Genomic DNA, 16,692 nt, shown 5'->3' on the forward strand with positions numbered 1-16,692 from the left:
GCACTGGCACATTTCTCAGACCCTCCTTCCTGTCATTATATTCATGACCATATTCCTGCAATCTGCTGTCTTCATCAATATGAAACCCATCATGCTAGAAACCGTCTGAACTGCAGGCATCTTATAAAAACAAAACACCTTAAAAAAAAGCTATGAAATTACAGAGATGACTTTCACACACTGGGGTAGACCGAATCCCTTAATACTGAAAACCACACAGTTAAAATACAGAGCTGGTCACCACTAGATTTCATTAAACTGGGGAGATTTCAAAAGAATTATTCACATGAAAATATATAAACTGAACTCTCTGCACTGGCATTCACTGTGGAGGAACTGGAGAGGAATCTGGCAGTGCTCCCGCAGAGTCAGGGACTGCACAGCAGTAAGTCTGATTTCCATATTGGTGGAGTGGCTTCCATCTTAGGAAAGATTAATTAGATTGGACTCTTCAGCCTGGTTAATAGGGAATTATTATTAACACTGTCTCACTGTACAAGAATGAGGGTGCCTGAAATTAAATGTTCTTTTGTAGGTATATCAGTGCCACAGGTTAACAGAGTATCAAAGATCTAGGTACAGTCCACGTGAGGGATGAAGATCTATCAAGGAATACGCTTGTCCTTGGACTCTCCTGGTTCTCCACTACACACCACTTCCACGCAAAAGGTAATGGGCTGAACAGATTTTGCATCTGATCCAGTAAGCTATGACATTTATTAGAAAGATTACAAACTTTGCTGCACTATGACAAAACCTCAAATAATCACAAAATCAGGATCATTCTAAAATCATCTACTGCGATGGCTTTTATCCACCTTCATGATCTTGTGTTCAGCGGCTCGTGACCAGCAGCCCAACGCAGACAGACCTCCAGTGCTCAGCAGAGGCACATCACTTAACGGGGGGTTCCTCAGGCTATGTGGAGCTACCTCCATGGCAGCTAGTCACCTCGCACTTCTTCAGGTGTTGGTGGAGCACGCGTGAGTCACACAGAATCACACAGAATCGTCTAGGTTGGAAAAGACCTAGAAGATCATCCAGTCCAACCATTGACCTAACACTGACAGTTCCCAACTACACCATATCACTCAGTGCTAAGTCAACTTTAAACACCTCCAGGGATGGGGACTCCACCACCTCTCTGGGCAGCTCATTCCAACGCCTGACTACCCGTTCTGGAAAGAAATACTTCCTAAGAGCCAGTCTAAACCTTCCCCGGCGCAACTTGAGGCCATTAACTCTTGTCCTATCACTCATTACTTGGTTAAAGAGACTCATCCCCCCTCTCTGCACCCTCCTTTCAGGGAGTTGCAGAGGGCCATGAGGTCTCCCCTCAGCCTCCTCTTCTCCACACTAAACCCCCCCAGTTCCCTCAGCCGCTCCCCATCAGACCTGTGCTCCAGACCCTGCACCAGCTCCGTTGCCCTTCTCTGGACACGCTCGAGTCATTCAATGGCCTTTTTGGAGTGAGGGGCCCAAAACTGAACACAGTAATCGAGGTGCGGCCTCACCAGTGCCAAGTACAGGGGCAAGACCACTTCCCTGTCCCTGCTGGCCACACTATTTCTGATGCAAGCCAGGATGCCATTGGCCTTCTCACCTAAAACGGGTGTAAGTATTTGGCCCGATAAATCGTGCCCCAAACTCCCCTGATCTCCAAAGAGTACAAGGAGAGTGCAGCGGATCGATCGCCCGTGCTGGAGATGCCTGCACTGCAGGCTTCTGGAGGAGATGAATCATGCTCTGGGAGCTGGCTACAATGGAGATGTCTACACCCGGGCTGGCCAGCCTCACTGAACTGCACTTCCAGGGCGCAATTTATCACCTTCAGAAAGAGCTTCCAGCACAGATCATGTGAATGCATTGCAGAGGAGCTCATTTCTTCCCATTGATTATCCAGACAGACACACTAGCTGTGATGGATATGCCAACACAGGAAGCACCTAAAATTCAGAGGGATGATTGCCTCCCAAGAATCTGCTGTTTCATGAACAAAAAAGCTGCTGTTTGATGAGTGAAAGCTGTGCAACTCCTTATTTTGCAGACAAGTAGCTCTCTTCTGCTCTCCTTTATGCAGTGCATATGTGCTACCCAGGTAATGGCACATTAAGGAAACAATAAGCATTTTCTGCAGCTTTTGACAGAAGTAGAATAGCTGCTATTTGCACAGCATCCAGAAGTAATAAGCCACCTACAGGAAGAATGCATTAGCAAAATAAACTGCAAATTAAGTTCAGAGCAGTAGTAAAAAAGTTCCTGAAACACACAAACCAAGTAAATTTGTAGCTAAGGTGGGCAGTTTACTGCAACAGTTTTGAATCAGTGGAATTTACGTCTCATACTCTGCAACGAGGACACAGAAGTGTAGGAGCTACGTACATACGATGGGGATAAGAGGAGGAAAGATGAGATCTGCCTTTCCCTGAGGAGGCATTCGGCTCATACAACAGCACGTATGCAGTGGGCCACATCGTGCTTGTTCAGGAACACTCCCGGTATGTGTGAGCAACAGGAGGTCACGCTGACAGCAGGTGAAGTACTTTTGCACACAGAAGAAAATAATACTGAACTCCCTGCCACTGGATATGAGAGAGGACAAACAGATTTTCAAAACAGTTTCAGAAAAGGTTAGGTAAATCCGTGGAGAAAGGTCAGCATCAGTTACTAAACAGGAGGCTGGGCATGCTGGTGCTGAGCTGTGACGAGGGCTGTGCGGCAGGGTCAGAGGAGGCAGGTTTGCAGGAGCACAGCAAGGCTGCAGGATTTCCCTCCTTTCAGTGTTTAGCTACAGCTCTGCGTACAGGAGTGTACACACAGAGCAAGAGAAAAACCATTTTATGTCTCTTACCCTGTCATCCTCCCAGACTTTTTTCCTCTGCTCTCCCAGAATTTATATAAAAATAGGAATATGTTAAAACATCATTAGCAATTTTGGATGGCCAACCTGTAACAGTGAGCTAATCTTCAGACAAGCACATTTTGCAAGTCAGAGTGGCTCAGTTTGGGCTGCAGCCTTTATCGATTGCTAACTTTTGGTTTCTTTCCATTTACACAATTCCCCACTCCTTGGAGCTCACCCAAAGCCATTTTACAAGCTTGAGATAACTGAGTTTTCTGAAACAAGTCAGCAGAGCCACTGCACAGTGACATAGCTGGTTTCTCCAAGTAAGTAGCTACAGCCTTTTCCTAGTGATGAAAGAAGGCAGCTGTGCTGTAAATATTTCAAATGCAAACAGCAGACACCATACCTGCTGGCAATTCAACCACATTTTTGCTCTACTTGCAGTTTTTTGGTGGTTTTTTTTTTCAGGTGAGGGAGGGTGGGAGGCAGCAGGTAAAGAGAGATTTTACAATTTTAGGTGATGCTTCACTTTGCTTACAAGCTGAATTTTAAGAGACCTGAATGTGCTAAATGGGATAGAAAAATGAAAGAGAGAACAAATTCACTGAAAGGAGATGGTAAGTCTGATGCAGCCACAAAGCAAGGCTGGGCTGGATGACAGAGGGAGAGCAATACGCTGCTCTCCAAAGCAGAAAAACTGCAGATCACAGCAAGCTGCAGGGGACAGACAGCAAATGGGGTACGAGGCAGTCTGTAAACAATCCACAGAGTTTTTAATTACGTTTTCAAGAAACGCATTGCTTGCTAAAGTGCAGTATCTATGTCATCCTATTAATTCAAGCAAATACCACATGATCCAAGCAAATCTTCAAAGAAATGGTCCTATGCGTTGTATTTTCTTGCAATAAGCTTTCTCTGAGAAATACATGAAATAAGAGCAGCCATCACGCCAAGTTCAAGGCACACATAAAGCAGAACAGATTTTTCCCAGAGTTTTGGTTGCAAGTACAAGCAGCAGAATATAAATTGTTAGAGATGTGTACGTGAGAGTCAGCAAAAACACTGCAGAAGTTTATAGTTCCCAGAGACAGAGACAAGTGTGGCCTGCTGCCACAAGAGAGCTACAAGCTTTTGATTCGTGTGTTAGCTAGAAAAAAGCTGGGAACTGAATGATGAATCTGGCTCCCACATAATTGTTCCTATTTGCAAGAAAACACCTATTTTCTCTGTTAACTCTTTTAATCAGGAGAGTGCAACACAATGATGGATCCCAACTACTCGTCACCATCTCAAGGCAAAAGGAGCTGCAATAAAATATTAACAGAAGGGGAGATTCAAAACAGGGCACTAGTAAGCCTGGATATACAGCTGGTAAACCAAGAATACAAGAGCAAATCTGTCTTTGCCAGAGGAAAAAAAAAGAACATTGTGGAGAAAAATCCCTCCCAAGTAAAGGGTGAATGATACAGAAAAAGAAATTAATCCCCTGTTAACTGGTGCACAGATATCAAGAACAGATAATGAATTTCTCCAAGAAAGACAGAAGTTTCTGATAATCTTTTTACAATGCTGGTCTCCTTTCCTGGCTTCCTGAACTCCTTCAAGCACTCGGAGATTGAAGCGTTTGCAGCAAACACCATCTACCACCACGCAGAACGACATCACCCAGTCCCTGAGGGAACACCCAGAATGTGTAAAACTTGGAAGTTTTTATTTCCACACTTCAGTGACCCAGCACTGGAAAAGCACTTGCCTAAAAGACACTCACCTTCATGCGTCAAAACTTGGCAACAAATTTGGAAGCTAAATGTTCATTAAATGCTACAGCTGCCCTCTTGTCAAAGTGGATTGAAAGCATTTTGTCTTACTGTCAGCACACTAAAAACTGAGATGCACACCCCCATGAGCTGTAGTGGGCCACGATGGGTTCCCTCCATCCCCATCAGGTCCTTCTCCAATAAACCCACGTTCCTGTAGCAAGCGCAGTAAGAATACGAGTTGGCAGACAGCCACTACAGGGTATCTGGCCTCTGCCAATGCAGCACTGTTGGTCATGAACTGGAGCTATGCTGGATGTGGCTCTTCTACAGGAAAACTTGCTGTGGGCAGGAGTCACTCCGCTGGCCCTCTCTGACTCCTCTCATCTCAGCCCAAATTCTCTTTTTGAGTTTAGGAGTGACTCTGAACTACACTCACTAGACTAGAAACTACAGTGACAGTTTTCTCGAAAGCCAGGACAGACTTTTGGTTCTTCCAGATCTGGGTAATAGGGGGAGCCAGGCAGAGGTTTGACTTCCTGCACACAAGAAGGCATGTTCAAGACCATGGAAAGCCATATGGATATTCAGACTCTAAAATGTCTGAAGTAGCTTTCTTATGAGTACAACATCACTATTCCAAACACTGTAGTATATTAAAAAACCTTTATCACACATGTATCTCTACCTCTCATACAGACGCATATATATGTATGTTTTATATACACACACACACACAAAGAAGGAAGAGGAAAAAAAATCCCATCAAAAGCCCCAAGTACTGATACTGCTCCCCTGGAAACAACTGGGAAAGTACAGCATCCCAGCAATGCGTTCCTACAAACTGGACATCTGCCACCAGCTAAGAAACGATCCATCAGCTGGGGGAAGGAAGAGAAGCAAGTCCAAGTTTTGCAGGCAACAATGCTGACAGCAGTTCCCAAAATACAACTGCTCAAGTTAGATAATAAAGTATGTACCCAGCAGCAAGGCAGTCATTGACAATTACATGGAAACAGCCAGAAAAAGAAACTCCTGCTCTCTCATCCAAGCAAGCAACAGGTTTCAGTTCTTGCCTGTATTTATCCCTGTGCTAACACGTACTGCACATCAGCCCTCCACAACCGAAAACACTCATGAGAGAAACTGCCATGAAAAGTTGGTTGACTATAATTTGAGAAGACCATTCAACAGGCAGGGGAGAAGGATAACATGTCAGACTCTGCAAGTGTTGGAGCTGAGAATGAGGGGAGAGACAGTCAGACAACGCCGAGTTATTAAATAAGCTGAGGACAGAGGGATAACAGGATCACACTCTCAAAGCACTTCACAGCTGGCCTGGAAAGGCTCGGCTGAGTATTCACTGTTTTCAGACCTTTGCTTTTCTCTCTCAAGTTACTCCTGGCTGTTGTGAGCTGTCATTGTGTTTCAATCTGGACTGTGAATTCTCAACTCATGAAAGCTTAAATGTCTGAATTTCAATCATCTATTTACAGTATGATTAGCAGGTTAACAGGCAGAAGATGAAATTATCTATTTGCAACAGCTTTGCTTTACATGTTTCCTCAACATGTTCAGGTGCTGATCTGAGAGATTAAGAGACTTGTGATCTTTGTCACTTGTTAATCAAAACAAGTGCCCTTTATCCCTCCTCAGAACTCAGGCTTTGATGTGATGTTTACAATGGGTTGAGGTTACACGTATGGCAGCTGATGCTCCCATCATACAGCTCTTGATGATTTTGTGCGTGCTTTCCCATCTGCCCATGTTCATCTCTTTGTATGTCCTTCAGAAAGCTGAGCTGCTCCTTTTGTGCTGTATTCCTACGGCAGCTAGCTCAGTGCACCTCCTCTGCAGGCTGGACTACTGCAATACAAAGAAGTGAGTAGTGCTCTAATTGCAGACCTAGGTGGGAACGCAGCCCTGCTCACTCTCAGCCCCAGGTGCTCTGTATTTCCTCTGCCAGAACAATAAAATACAGCATTGATGCCTACTGAGAACTCAAAGTTTGGGGCTGGGGAGACAGCATGTAGATTGGAAGCTTTTAAATGATCAGTGTTATCCCTTTGCATTAGAATTAATGTCACTCAGCATCATGGTGAAAAGTGAAAAGGCAACAAACATCACAGTGATCACATTCCTTAAACTGGCTACCTTGTCTGGAGATGGCTTGCTGTTGCTGTGAACCTCGACCTTTAAAGTTCCTCCAGAAAAAGGAAAAATGTACTGTTTAAAAACAAAAAAACAATCCAGGAAATTTTTCTGCAAGAGAAAAGCAGAGTGCTGCAAACAAAACAAAGCAAGCCAGCAACACCTTTTCCCTACCAAACTTCCCCTTAGTTACTGAATGTACTAGTTGAGACCATCACCAGAGCAAAGCTTTCCAGGCTGGAATATTTTGAAATTGGTTTGTGTTCAGCATAGGACATTAGGTGTCGATATACAACGCTGAGCTGTTTGTCACTGTGTCACAGAACAACGTGCACTACTGTCTGCAGCCCTCAGAGGCTGAATCTTTGCATTAAAAAAAAAAATTGCTGCATGAAATGGAGCAGGATGAAATTCCATCTCCAGCCAGCTGATGAACGAAATAAGGGCAAAGATGCAAGTGTCCTGCCTCTATCAGTATTTCCTTTGCTCATTTTCAAGTGAGCCAACACAATTTGACATTCTAAACAACCTCAAGCAGACCTATTATAGCTTTCCCCAAAGCCAGTTTACAGTCTGAAACAGGGCAGGAAATCCCTGGAAAAAAAGAATTCAGTTGGCAAAATTTCCCCCAAAATATTTAGGAAATTGCCTTTTGCAACCGAAAAATAAAATAAAATTAAAGCTTGATGGTGATAAAGAAGGTTCAGCTATTGAACTAGATAAACCGTGCAGAAATGCTCCCTCGGCAAGAACATCTAAGCAGCCTTCGACCGCCACCTCGTGGAAGCAGCCCCTGAACAGATGCCTGAGGGCTTCGAGGAAGATGATCACGAATCAGCCCCAGCTGAATTACAGAAAACATCACCGAATATTAATAACGTATGAAATATTTCCATTTCCTACTGAGCTAAGATTACGGTTTCTTAGCACGTGGCAGTAGCTTTGGTTCAATTTCAAGGGTCCACTATTCTTGGGGACAGAAGATTAATTAAAGTTTGCTCAAAAACTTTTCCTATAGAAATCTCAGGGTGGTACCTGGCTTCCTTGGCTTCTCCACCTGTAACATCCACGGGTCGGTGCTGTGGAGCAAAGAATTTAATAGAATAGCTGATTTGGTGCTAAATTAGCTCTCAGCTGTACCATCACACAGTATCTCCACAAATATTTCAGGCACATTCTTTAGTTTAATGGCCATTTTTGGACACAGAAAAGTATCTGAACATATCGAAGTTAGTCAATGCCAGTACCCTGAACGCTCAGGTAACGGTACCCAGATGGAACCGGAGCCCTGGCTGCAGAACTTGCCATTAGACAAAGGTGCTGTTAGACACAAGGATTAAATACGTGAAACACGTCAGTGGTTACGATTAGTAAGGAAAGAGGAACTGCACACAAATTTTGCATGTAGGCAGGGATGGGGAAAGGCAGTTTTACCTTCTGCTTGCTCCATGCTGTCAAGCTGTAGTTCTTTTACATTGCTTAGCTCAAGTGGTCCCTGCTTTGTTTCCTTGACCATTCCTGGAGGATCCCACATATATTCCTGCTTTGAGTTAGCAGGCCAACCTACAGCCTGGGCTCCTCCGCCCAAAGCAAATGTCAAAATATTTCCCCCCCTTCCCCCGAGCACTGGATAAAGTCAGTCGGCAGCTGAGCACGCAGCAGCACACCTGCTCGCCTTCTCTACAGGAAACCAGGCTCAGCAGCAGTGACCCCCATCCCACACCTCGACCTTTTTCCAAATAAAAATGCAGCCTGATTTCTGATACAGCAGGAGCAATCTCGCCTCTTCCCAACATGGACAATCCGATGGCCAGCAGAATTCCTGCCCTCCCACGTCATCTGCACCAGCAGCCTTTTAAAAAAGGGACAACTTTATCTGAAAGAGATTAACCACAGAAGCATGGCAGATAAATGCTTTCAACAGCAGGTGCCAGATGATTGTTCAGTTCTTCACAAGAGAGAGATCTCTTAACTTTTTGTTGTCTGCTGTGTAGTGTGGACAGGAATCTGTCCCTCGCCATGCAGCAGCACCTTGCACGAGTATCCCCACCGTGCTGCTTCCCCAGGGACCTTTCCCAGGAGAATTAAGACCACTCAGCTTTATGTCAGTCAGTGATAAGGATTATAAAGTCAAAACCCCAAGGTGGTAGAGATAATGCTCACAGCTTTTTCTACCAGTTCCTCTCAAGTGACATTTAAATACCCCTTGAACACAAATCCCATAGTTTAACTCTTACAGAGATCAGGATTTCTTATTTTTTTGTCAGATAATAAGGGTTAACAGACATATCGGGCATCCGTGCTCACCCCAGAGGAGTCATGCTCTGAATTTGGACAGGACAAGAATCACGAGGTAAAAGGACTTGCCAAAAATTGTTCATCTAACAGCACTGGTGGAGGAGGATTCAGTTATTAATATATTATTAATATATGCTACTATAATTAGCAGCTGGATCCTTAGAATGAAGGAACGAAGAATGAAAAATAAATTCCTCTTGGGAAAGAAGCAGAAAAGAGAAATGTTTGCTAGACACATTTACCTTGCACGTCAGTGAACTTTCTTCATCTGAAAAAAATTCCTAGGGGAAACTTTCGAGGGCAAGAAGCCAGGCTGAGCACCATCAGCCCCAAAGCTGCTAAGAAAACAAGTCCACCTCACTCCTATTCTTGATTTATCTGAGCAACTGGACACAATACATTCAAAAATAAGGAAAAGAGAGATGTGTTTCCTGTCTCTAACAGCCTGCTTGATGGTAAGTGCTACCACCTTGCTGGAACCTTCCCGAGGAACAGGAAGAACAAACACAATTGCAGAATGCAATTTATAAACAAAGGGGCTGGGGTGGGGGCGGGGGGAAGGAAGGACAAATTAAAATCTTAATTCTTACAAAACCAGGCCAGATTTCAAATTCGGGAGTGTCCTTTTAAACTGGTCACACAACTGAGAACACAGACTTGCCTTTCAGAAGTTCTCAGGCAAAGCCTGTCTTACCCCACGTGACAGCTCCCCCCGAGCCGTGGGCAGCGTGGTAGCCTCTCCAACTGCCCTGGGAACCAAAGCTTTCACATAATATGAAAGGCTTCAGAGAGTCCCCAGATGCCTCAAGGCACAAGTCCCGTTCCAGCTGGGCAAGATCTCCTGCAGACCCCTCTCCACGCACAGGGCACACAGGCCCAAGGAGCCTGCAACACCAGGAAACCTCTGGAGAGGGGCTGCAGCGCGGGATTCCCGGGAGAAGATGTTGGCCACAGAGCCCTGCACTGAAACTACACGGACAAGGCTGCAGATGAACTTTGCAAAGGAGCATTCAGTGGCACTAGAGGCCGCTGTCAGTCCGGACGAAGGATAAATCCAGCACTGGGCTGCGACCAACAGCACCCCCGAGTCCCCACCACCTGCTTGCGCCAAGCGGAAGCCAAAAGGATGTTAGCTCTGCAGCAGAAAGAACAGGGTCTGCGTGAGATACTGTAGGCACAGCATCCACACGCTCGTAATTCACCCTCAGCAGAGCCAGTGCTGTTTTGAGTGCAGCTGGACAAATGCAATTTGCAATGTGAGCCAATCTGACACTGGCAGGAGATCACAAAATGGCCAAAAGAGCAATGGTCATCAGTGGCTCCAAAACTCCCATGAAAAAGAAATTGCCTGGCAAAAATATTGACTCTGGAAGATGGCATGTTTCCAGCCTCTCGGCATCAGCACACTGCAGTGCTGCAGCAGAATAAAGGGAGGCAGATCGTGCAGCTGGGTACATGTAAATACGCACAGCAGGAGCTTGGCTGAACGTCCGGGACACACGGCTCTCACACCGGGCCACGATTTGCTACGGTCCGTCCAGGTAGACAGACTGCAGCGCATTCCTCCAAACTGATTTCTCCCGTGCTGCCTTCCTTTCTGTTTTTTTCTTTCCTCCCCTTTGTAATGACATGAGGCATGATTCATACTATTTTTCAGCTACTGGAGTGTTTGCTGACCAATTTAGCTAGCAAACAAGCAGCAGGTAAAACGCCACAGATGGAATGCTCTGGTGGGCCAGGGTGAGGCTTTTTGGCCACCAAAGGATGTGAAACAGCACTCCAGAGCACTTCACTAGTCATTCCTCCCCAGACCTAGCAGTCTGTTCTGCTTTAACCTTTTGGCTTCACGCAGATAATTTAAGGCCACAAGTTAGGAGACATCCCTGTGATCTAATATTAGATGATAAGCTTGTTTATGTTTTTGTTGCTAAGAGAAAGCTGGAGCTTTGGAAACACTGAAGCAGACCAAATGCTACTGCAACAGCTGCCGGTGGGAACTGAAATCCATATAGTGCTTCCCTGACAACTGTTTGCCATTTTCCTTTTTTATTTTATTTTGCTGGAATTGGTCTCCTTCCAAAATAAGCTTTTCCCATTTCGGTGACCCCTCCTGTTTCTCTAGGTCCAGGTTTCCAAGTTCAAAACGTGCAGGCAGTTCCTCAGTTAGTATATCCTGCTGTTAGAACATACATTCATAAGTAAGGTTTCCTCCACCCACAAGCACAATGCATCATTGCTGTGCTTTTTTTTCCTCTCAGTAGTTTCAAAGCATCAATTAAAGGTGGGAGGAATTTTCTGGTGTTTCTCTTTACATCGCCATAATTCATAGGAGATGGTTCTCTAATAAAAATGCAGGAGATGAACAGACCCATATTATTTATAGAAACTCATTTGGTAATAAATGCCAATGCAGTAATATTAATAGATGCTCTTTTAGATAGGGGATCTACGAGTACTATCACAATCAAGTTCCCTGTCTGCAGACAGTGCCAGAAGTCTGGTGGGTTTTGTGGAGCCCACTTCTCCAGGGAAAAATCTAAAGCTTCTGCAACTTGATTCTGAGCTTGCCAAAAACGGAGATACTGTTGTGAAACTGAAGTGTGAACTGAAAGCACAATACTCACTCTGTCCTCTTTTGCACAATCTCACTTTGCACCGGGAGTATCTTTTGGCAGCTCATCTCAATTCAATTGCAAGTGACACCAAGCCAACTGACCCCTAGCAAAATGACAAGGAGCATACAGAGGCACTCCTAATATTAAACTAAGTGTTCTTACAAGGATACTCTGCAGTAGCTATTTCAGATTACGTCCCTGCGTCCTGCATACAGCGTTGATGGATGTGGCTCATCCAGAATGCTTACAACACCTTCAAAGCACTCCCTGTGCTAGCTCTGGGAAAAAAGCAAGCAGCCCAAATAGCATGAAAAGTTTGAGTATTTTTCTGACTAGCACAGACCACCTTCCTTCTTGGATCATCTGCAGCTGAAGCAAAGAAGCCTGCAGCAAGCACGCCCTCCCTCTGTGGGAGAGGTCACGTGGCTGGTGGCAGATTACATGGCACTGCTGAGCTCTACCACCTTTACCTTTGCAAGCTGATAATTTCCATTATTGCTTTCCACATCCTTTGGCTTCAGGCCATTTAAGATATGTCAGAGTACCATCTTCACTCAGGAAGGTCTGTATTTTAAGGAGTTACTATTTTAGTTTGGAAGAATCTAATTACTGAAAACACTCCATGAACTGGTTGCTAGTTAGAAATACACAGTTCACTGCTGCATTTTATTTATTACCATTTACTTTCATTGATGCCATCAGAAGGTTTTGCAAAAGTTAACCTGTTTGCAGAAATAAATACGGGTCATTTGATATTCTGTACTTAAAAGCACACATGAAAAGGGCACTGGCTACCCCAGGTTTTTGTTTCCCCAGTCTTAAAACAACATCATATGATAAGAAAGAGATACCACCAGCTAGATTCAGAGTAATTCACAATGCTGCTACTGCTGGAACAGCCTCAGCTGCACATGGCAGACTTCTACCTCTGTGCTAAGTCTTCCTTTACAGTCAATCAAAAGAAATGCATGCTGCTGGAGCACAGTCCACCTCCTCCTGTATCGCACGTCTACAAGCTCCAGGAATGTTTCTTTTCCCCCACTAACTGCAGAGGGAATCCAGGGGACTTGTGCAGCAGAGATGTCTCCATCAGGGAACATGTAAAATTAGCTGAGCAGAATCAGAGGGATGGATTTTATCCAAATGTGTCTCAGTCCAACACTCTTTTTAGGATGGGATTCACGTTACAGAACCTACAGCAAGCAACTACCAGGCTGTCTGTCCCTCTAATCAGAGGCCTTAGCGATTGGGATTAGCAGCTGAGATGACTACTGAAGAAAAAGGCTGAGATGCTGAAAAGACAAGTAGAAAATTATGAAACTAAATTTAACCTACAAGGCAGTGACGACTCAGTTCCAAACCTTAAGATGGAGCAAGGGGCAGCAGCCTGTAACTCCACATAGCACCTAAGAAACAGTTCTTGCAGCCCCACCATCACCACCACGTGAGACCTGATCACAGAGGAGGACCGACACACACCGGCACTCTGCTCACTGACCTTCTGCGCTCCCTGGCTTCCTCAGCTGAGAAGTCCTTTCCTGTAGTTGAGGCAGCACCAGCATTCGCAATACCATTAGCAGAGCCGAGTATAGCACGATTTGTGATTACACCTAGGGGGGTGCTAGCAGAGATGCCCTCTGTATTTTTCTCTACAGCAGAATCAGTTTGTTGCCTGAAAGGGGCTCTGAAATAGAGAAGACATAATGGAAAGCAAAGCAAGTGAACTCAACTGCTGACCAAGACCAGCCACCTCGAGGGAGCATTGACAGTTCATTCTCCTTGTTCTAGACTCATGGTTTTGTAGAGAACAGCACACATTAAAATGAGTTTTTAAAAATTTGTAGAAGAATAAGCAGGAGGAATTCATAGTCTTCACATCCCTGTTTGTAGCAAAAATGATTAGAAAGTGTACCTGGTGAATAAGCAGAAGGAATGAACTCCAAGAGCTTGTACACTGAACGCCCAAGAGCAGCCTGAGCAACACATTGTGTCTCTAACAGGGAAGCAAGAGGGCACCATCGACCACTCCAGTGGGTGAAGACCTAAGGTCATATACGGGCTGTTAATTGCCTGCTGGTGCATAGGCACTACCGAAACTGTCCAACATAATGTTCTGGGATTTCTTATCAGCGCTTCCCGTGTGGAAGCACACTTCCAAATCCATAATCCAACTCCAGAACTCAGAACTTCCAACCCAAATGGTGATTTTCTGCAGTGTTATCTCAGCTGTGAGCCGTTACCTGGTATACTGGCGGGCTGATGCAGTAGTGTTCGCACCGAGAGATGTGGGACAGGAAGAGACAGGTTGCCACGGGGTGCCCAGTGAGGTAGATGAACCAATGGTAGTGGGTGAGGTAGCTAGAGATGTATTGCGACTGGCTGAAATGTAGGGACTGCTGAGGTCACTACTTCTACCAAATGAAGCACTGTAAAACATCAAAATCACGTCCTTCAGAGCACAGTAAATATTCAACAGAACATCACCACAGCTGGGCTCTCAGCTGGAAAGGGAGCAAGTATCACATCTTAGCAAAACGTAGGCAAGGAGATTAGAGCACACCGGAGTTGCTGCGGGTTGCTCACGCAGGCTAGCGCTAGCAGCATCCCTCTAAGCTAAGCCCAGCTGAGTTTCAGTGAGAGAATAACGGCGTGGAGGTGAATCAGTGAAGATCAGGGAAGGGAAAAACTCTACCGCAGTGGAAGCGGCGCACACAATGCACCCCTGTGTACTGGGGAAAGGAGAAACAATGAGCAAGGATGAGGTTGCTTAAAGCAGGGAAGGAGAGTGTGACATAAGCAGGTCTGGCTGCATCACCTCCTAAGGACTTCCAGTTTTAAGAACTTGTTTTCAGTGGCTTAAAGCTTTGGCAAAGATGATCAGTTCAGGCTTTAATTTTCTTTAAAGCATGTTTGGCACAAACTCTGTATTTCTGGAAAATAGCCAGCAAAACTGTCCAAAAAAATATTCAAGAATGACCAAGGGAAATACATGTTTTGCCAGTTTAAAACAAAAATCATTACTACTGAAAAGCTGTAGGTGTTTAAGTGCTCATACTTTGGAAAAGAGACAGAAGAAAAGAAGGGCTCTCAAACAAGGATGTATGCTTTCGCTTTTTCAGAGAAAATCCACCCTAAGTGGGAGAAGTTGCACATGTCTAAAAACAGCCTTGATGAAATCTGGCGAAATCTCCTTACTGCATTTGCCAGAGCCCCATATAAAGGCTGCTCGTTGTCTGCACAGAGCAAACAAGCATGCATGCATGATCTAGGGCCTTGCCACGCCTTTCCCAGCGACTGGTATTCCTGGTTGCTACTGGTCAGACTGGGCTGTCTGCAGGATCAAAGTCTAGGAAGGCTGGAAGGCTGCCTCTCACCTCCTGCATCCTAATGACTCCCATGCCAGTGCACATGGAGGAAAGTGGTTGCACCAGAAATAAAGGCTGACCTAGAGGAAAGGCAGACGGGACAAAGAGCTGCAGGTTTATGGGAAAGCCAGGGACAACGGACTGGAACTGGAAGTCAACACCAGAGCAAGACTCAGAGAGAGCAGCCCGAGGCCGAAATAAAACTTGAAAGGGGCAGGACAACAGCCAAGGGCAGGAGGTCGGAAGAAGGATCCAGTCCAATTCACTTAGGCACCCAATTTACAAATCAGTTTTACGTGCCAAGGCCCCCAGCCAGCCCAGGACAAGCAGCTGGTCCCTAGACAGCCAAAGGAGAGAACGGGGCATCCTGGAAGACCTCCATGGGGAGGAACCTTACATTTGGGCTCTTCAGTTGATGGCTGCTTGCCATATCCAGGTCACAAAGGAACAAGCAAGTTATTGTCACCAGGTAGCAACCTCCACCCTAAACAGAGCTTCCTCTGCAAAGCTGGCCCCTGCCTGGAGCACGGGGGAGCAGGAAGTCCTGTTGGAAGCAAGTGCCTCCCTTCTTGGCTCTCTGCAGCAGAGGAAAAGGCCAAGCCCTGGAGATGGGCTGGGAGGAGGGTGCGAGCAGGGAGCTAAGCCTGGCTGGCGTGGGCGTGCAGAGCAAGCAGCCGTGAAATTGCAGAAGTGAGTGTACTGAGGAGATGATGGTAGTGGAGCGTGCACCGGGGGAAGGAACAAGAGGAGCGGCAGGGGAAAAGGTGGTGGCAACCCTGGGGAGAGCAGGGTTGATGTGGCACCATCCTAGGAGAGCCCAAGGCAGAGAGGGTGGGGGACAAGGGGTGGCTGCAAAAAAGAGAAGGAACTTGGTCAGGGAGGGAGAACACAGGAGGGTTATTAAGTAAGACCTGACAAGGACTGTCCTTCAGAAGGGAAAGGTAATGGGTGAAAAGGGGAGACAAGAGGATGGGAGCAGCACCAGCTACCTGGGAGAGCAGAGATGTGGGGGAGCTGGTAGGGGAAGGAGGAGGAGGAATGGAGGAAGAGAACATGGTGATGGTGTTGTGCCAACTCCTACATGCACATGCCCTGGGTTGGAGAAATGTGGTGCTGGGGCATCACACACGCACTCCTGCTCACAAGAAGGGAGCCAAGGCATTGCCAGCTCTACAGGAATTCACCTCCCCAACCTGTCACCTTGCATGGGTGGCATGGCACAGTCTGAGGAGGCCTCTAAGGCAATTATTCAATTGTTCACATTTGATCTGAACAGGACCAGAAATTGCAAGAAAAAGATTAGTTGGGGAATCTTGTTAATTAACAGCTGTGTTCATATGAATCTGTAAAAGGGAGGATTATGAATTTATGCTAAAGAATTCAACATTAGAAAGAAACAAAAGGCACTGACATACTGCTACTCGTTCTCTAACATAATCACCATAACATAACCATCAGGGAACGAGCAATGAAATGGAAAGCAACTTTTCAAATCAACAAAAAGAAATACTTCTGAAAACAGCTAAGGCAAGTAGAATTCAAAATCTTAAAAACGTTCAAGACCTTCAAAAGCTTCCACACATGCTAATAAAAAAGGTTTGTACAAAACACGTAACTATTTTTTTTTTTTTTAAACACACTGCCATAGGGTATTGCAGAGA

At 45.5% G+C, this 16,692-nt stretch overlaps 1 protein-coding gene across 7 annotated transcripts in view; it reads right to left on the bottom strand.

The window, feature by feature from the left end:
- The window catches only part of PPP1R12B (protein phosphatase 1 regulatory subunit 12B), a 127,429-nt gene that overhangs the window by 49,807 nt on the left and 60,930 nt on the right, over positions 1 to 16,692 (bottom strand). For 4 of the 7 annotated variants that reach the window (XM_074849960.1, XM_074849961.1, XM_074849959.1 and 1 more), the window contains exons 13-14: positions 13,907 to 14,092; positions 13,165 to 13,350 (exon numbers count right to left, since the gene is read on the bottom strand). The exons of 1 other annotated variant lie outside the window; for it this stretch is intronic. In XM_074849960.1, coding sequence (XP_074706061.1) covers positions 13,165 to 13,350; positions 13,907 to 14,092 — 372 coding nt within the window. The remainder of the gene's footprint in view (positions 1 to 13,164; positions 13,351 to 13,906; positions 14,093 to 16,692) is intronic. 2 more of the 7 variants (XM_074849964.1, XM_074849963.1) reach the window with 1 other exon arrangement.

This window comes from Strix aluco, chromosome 25, assembly GCF_031877795.1.
Source record: "Strix aluco isolate bStrAlu1 chromosome 25, bStrAlu1.hap1, whole genome shotgun sequence".
Classification (NCBI taxonomy): Eukaryota; Metazoa; Chordata; class Aves; order Strigiformes; family Strigidae; genus Strix; species Strix aluco.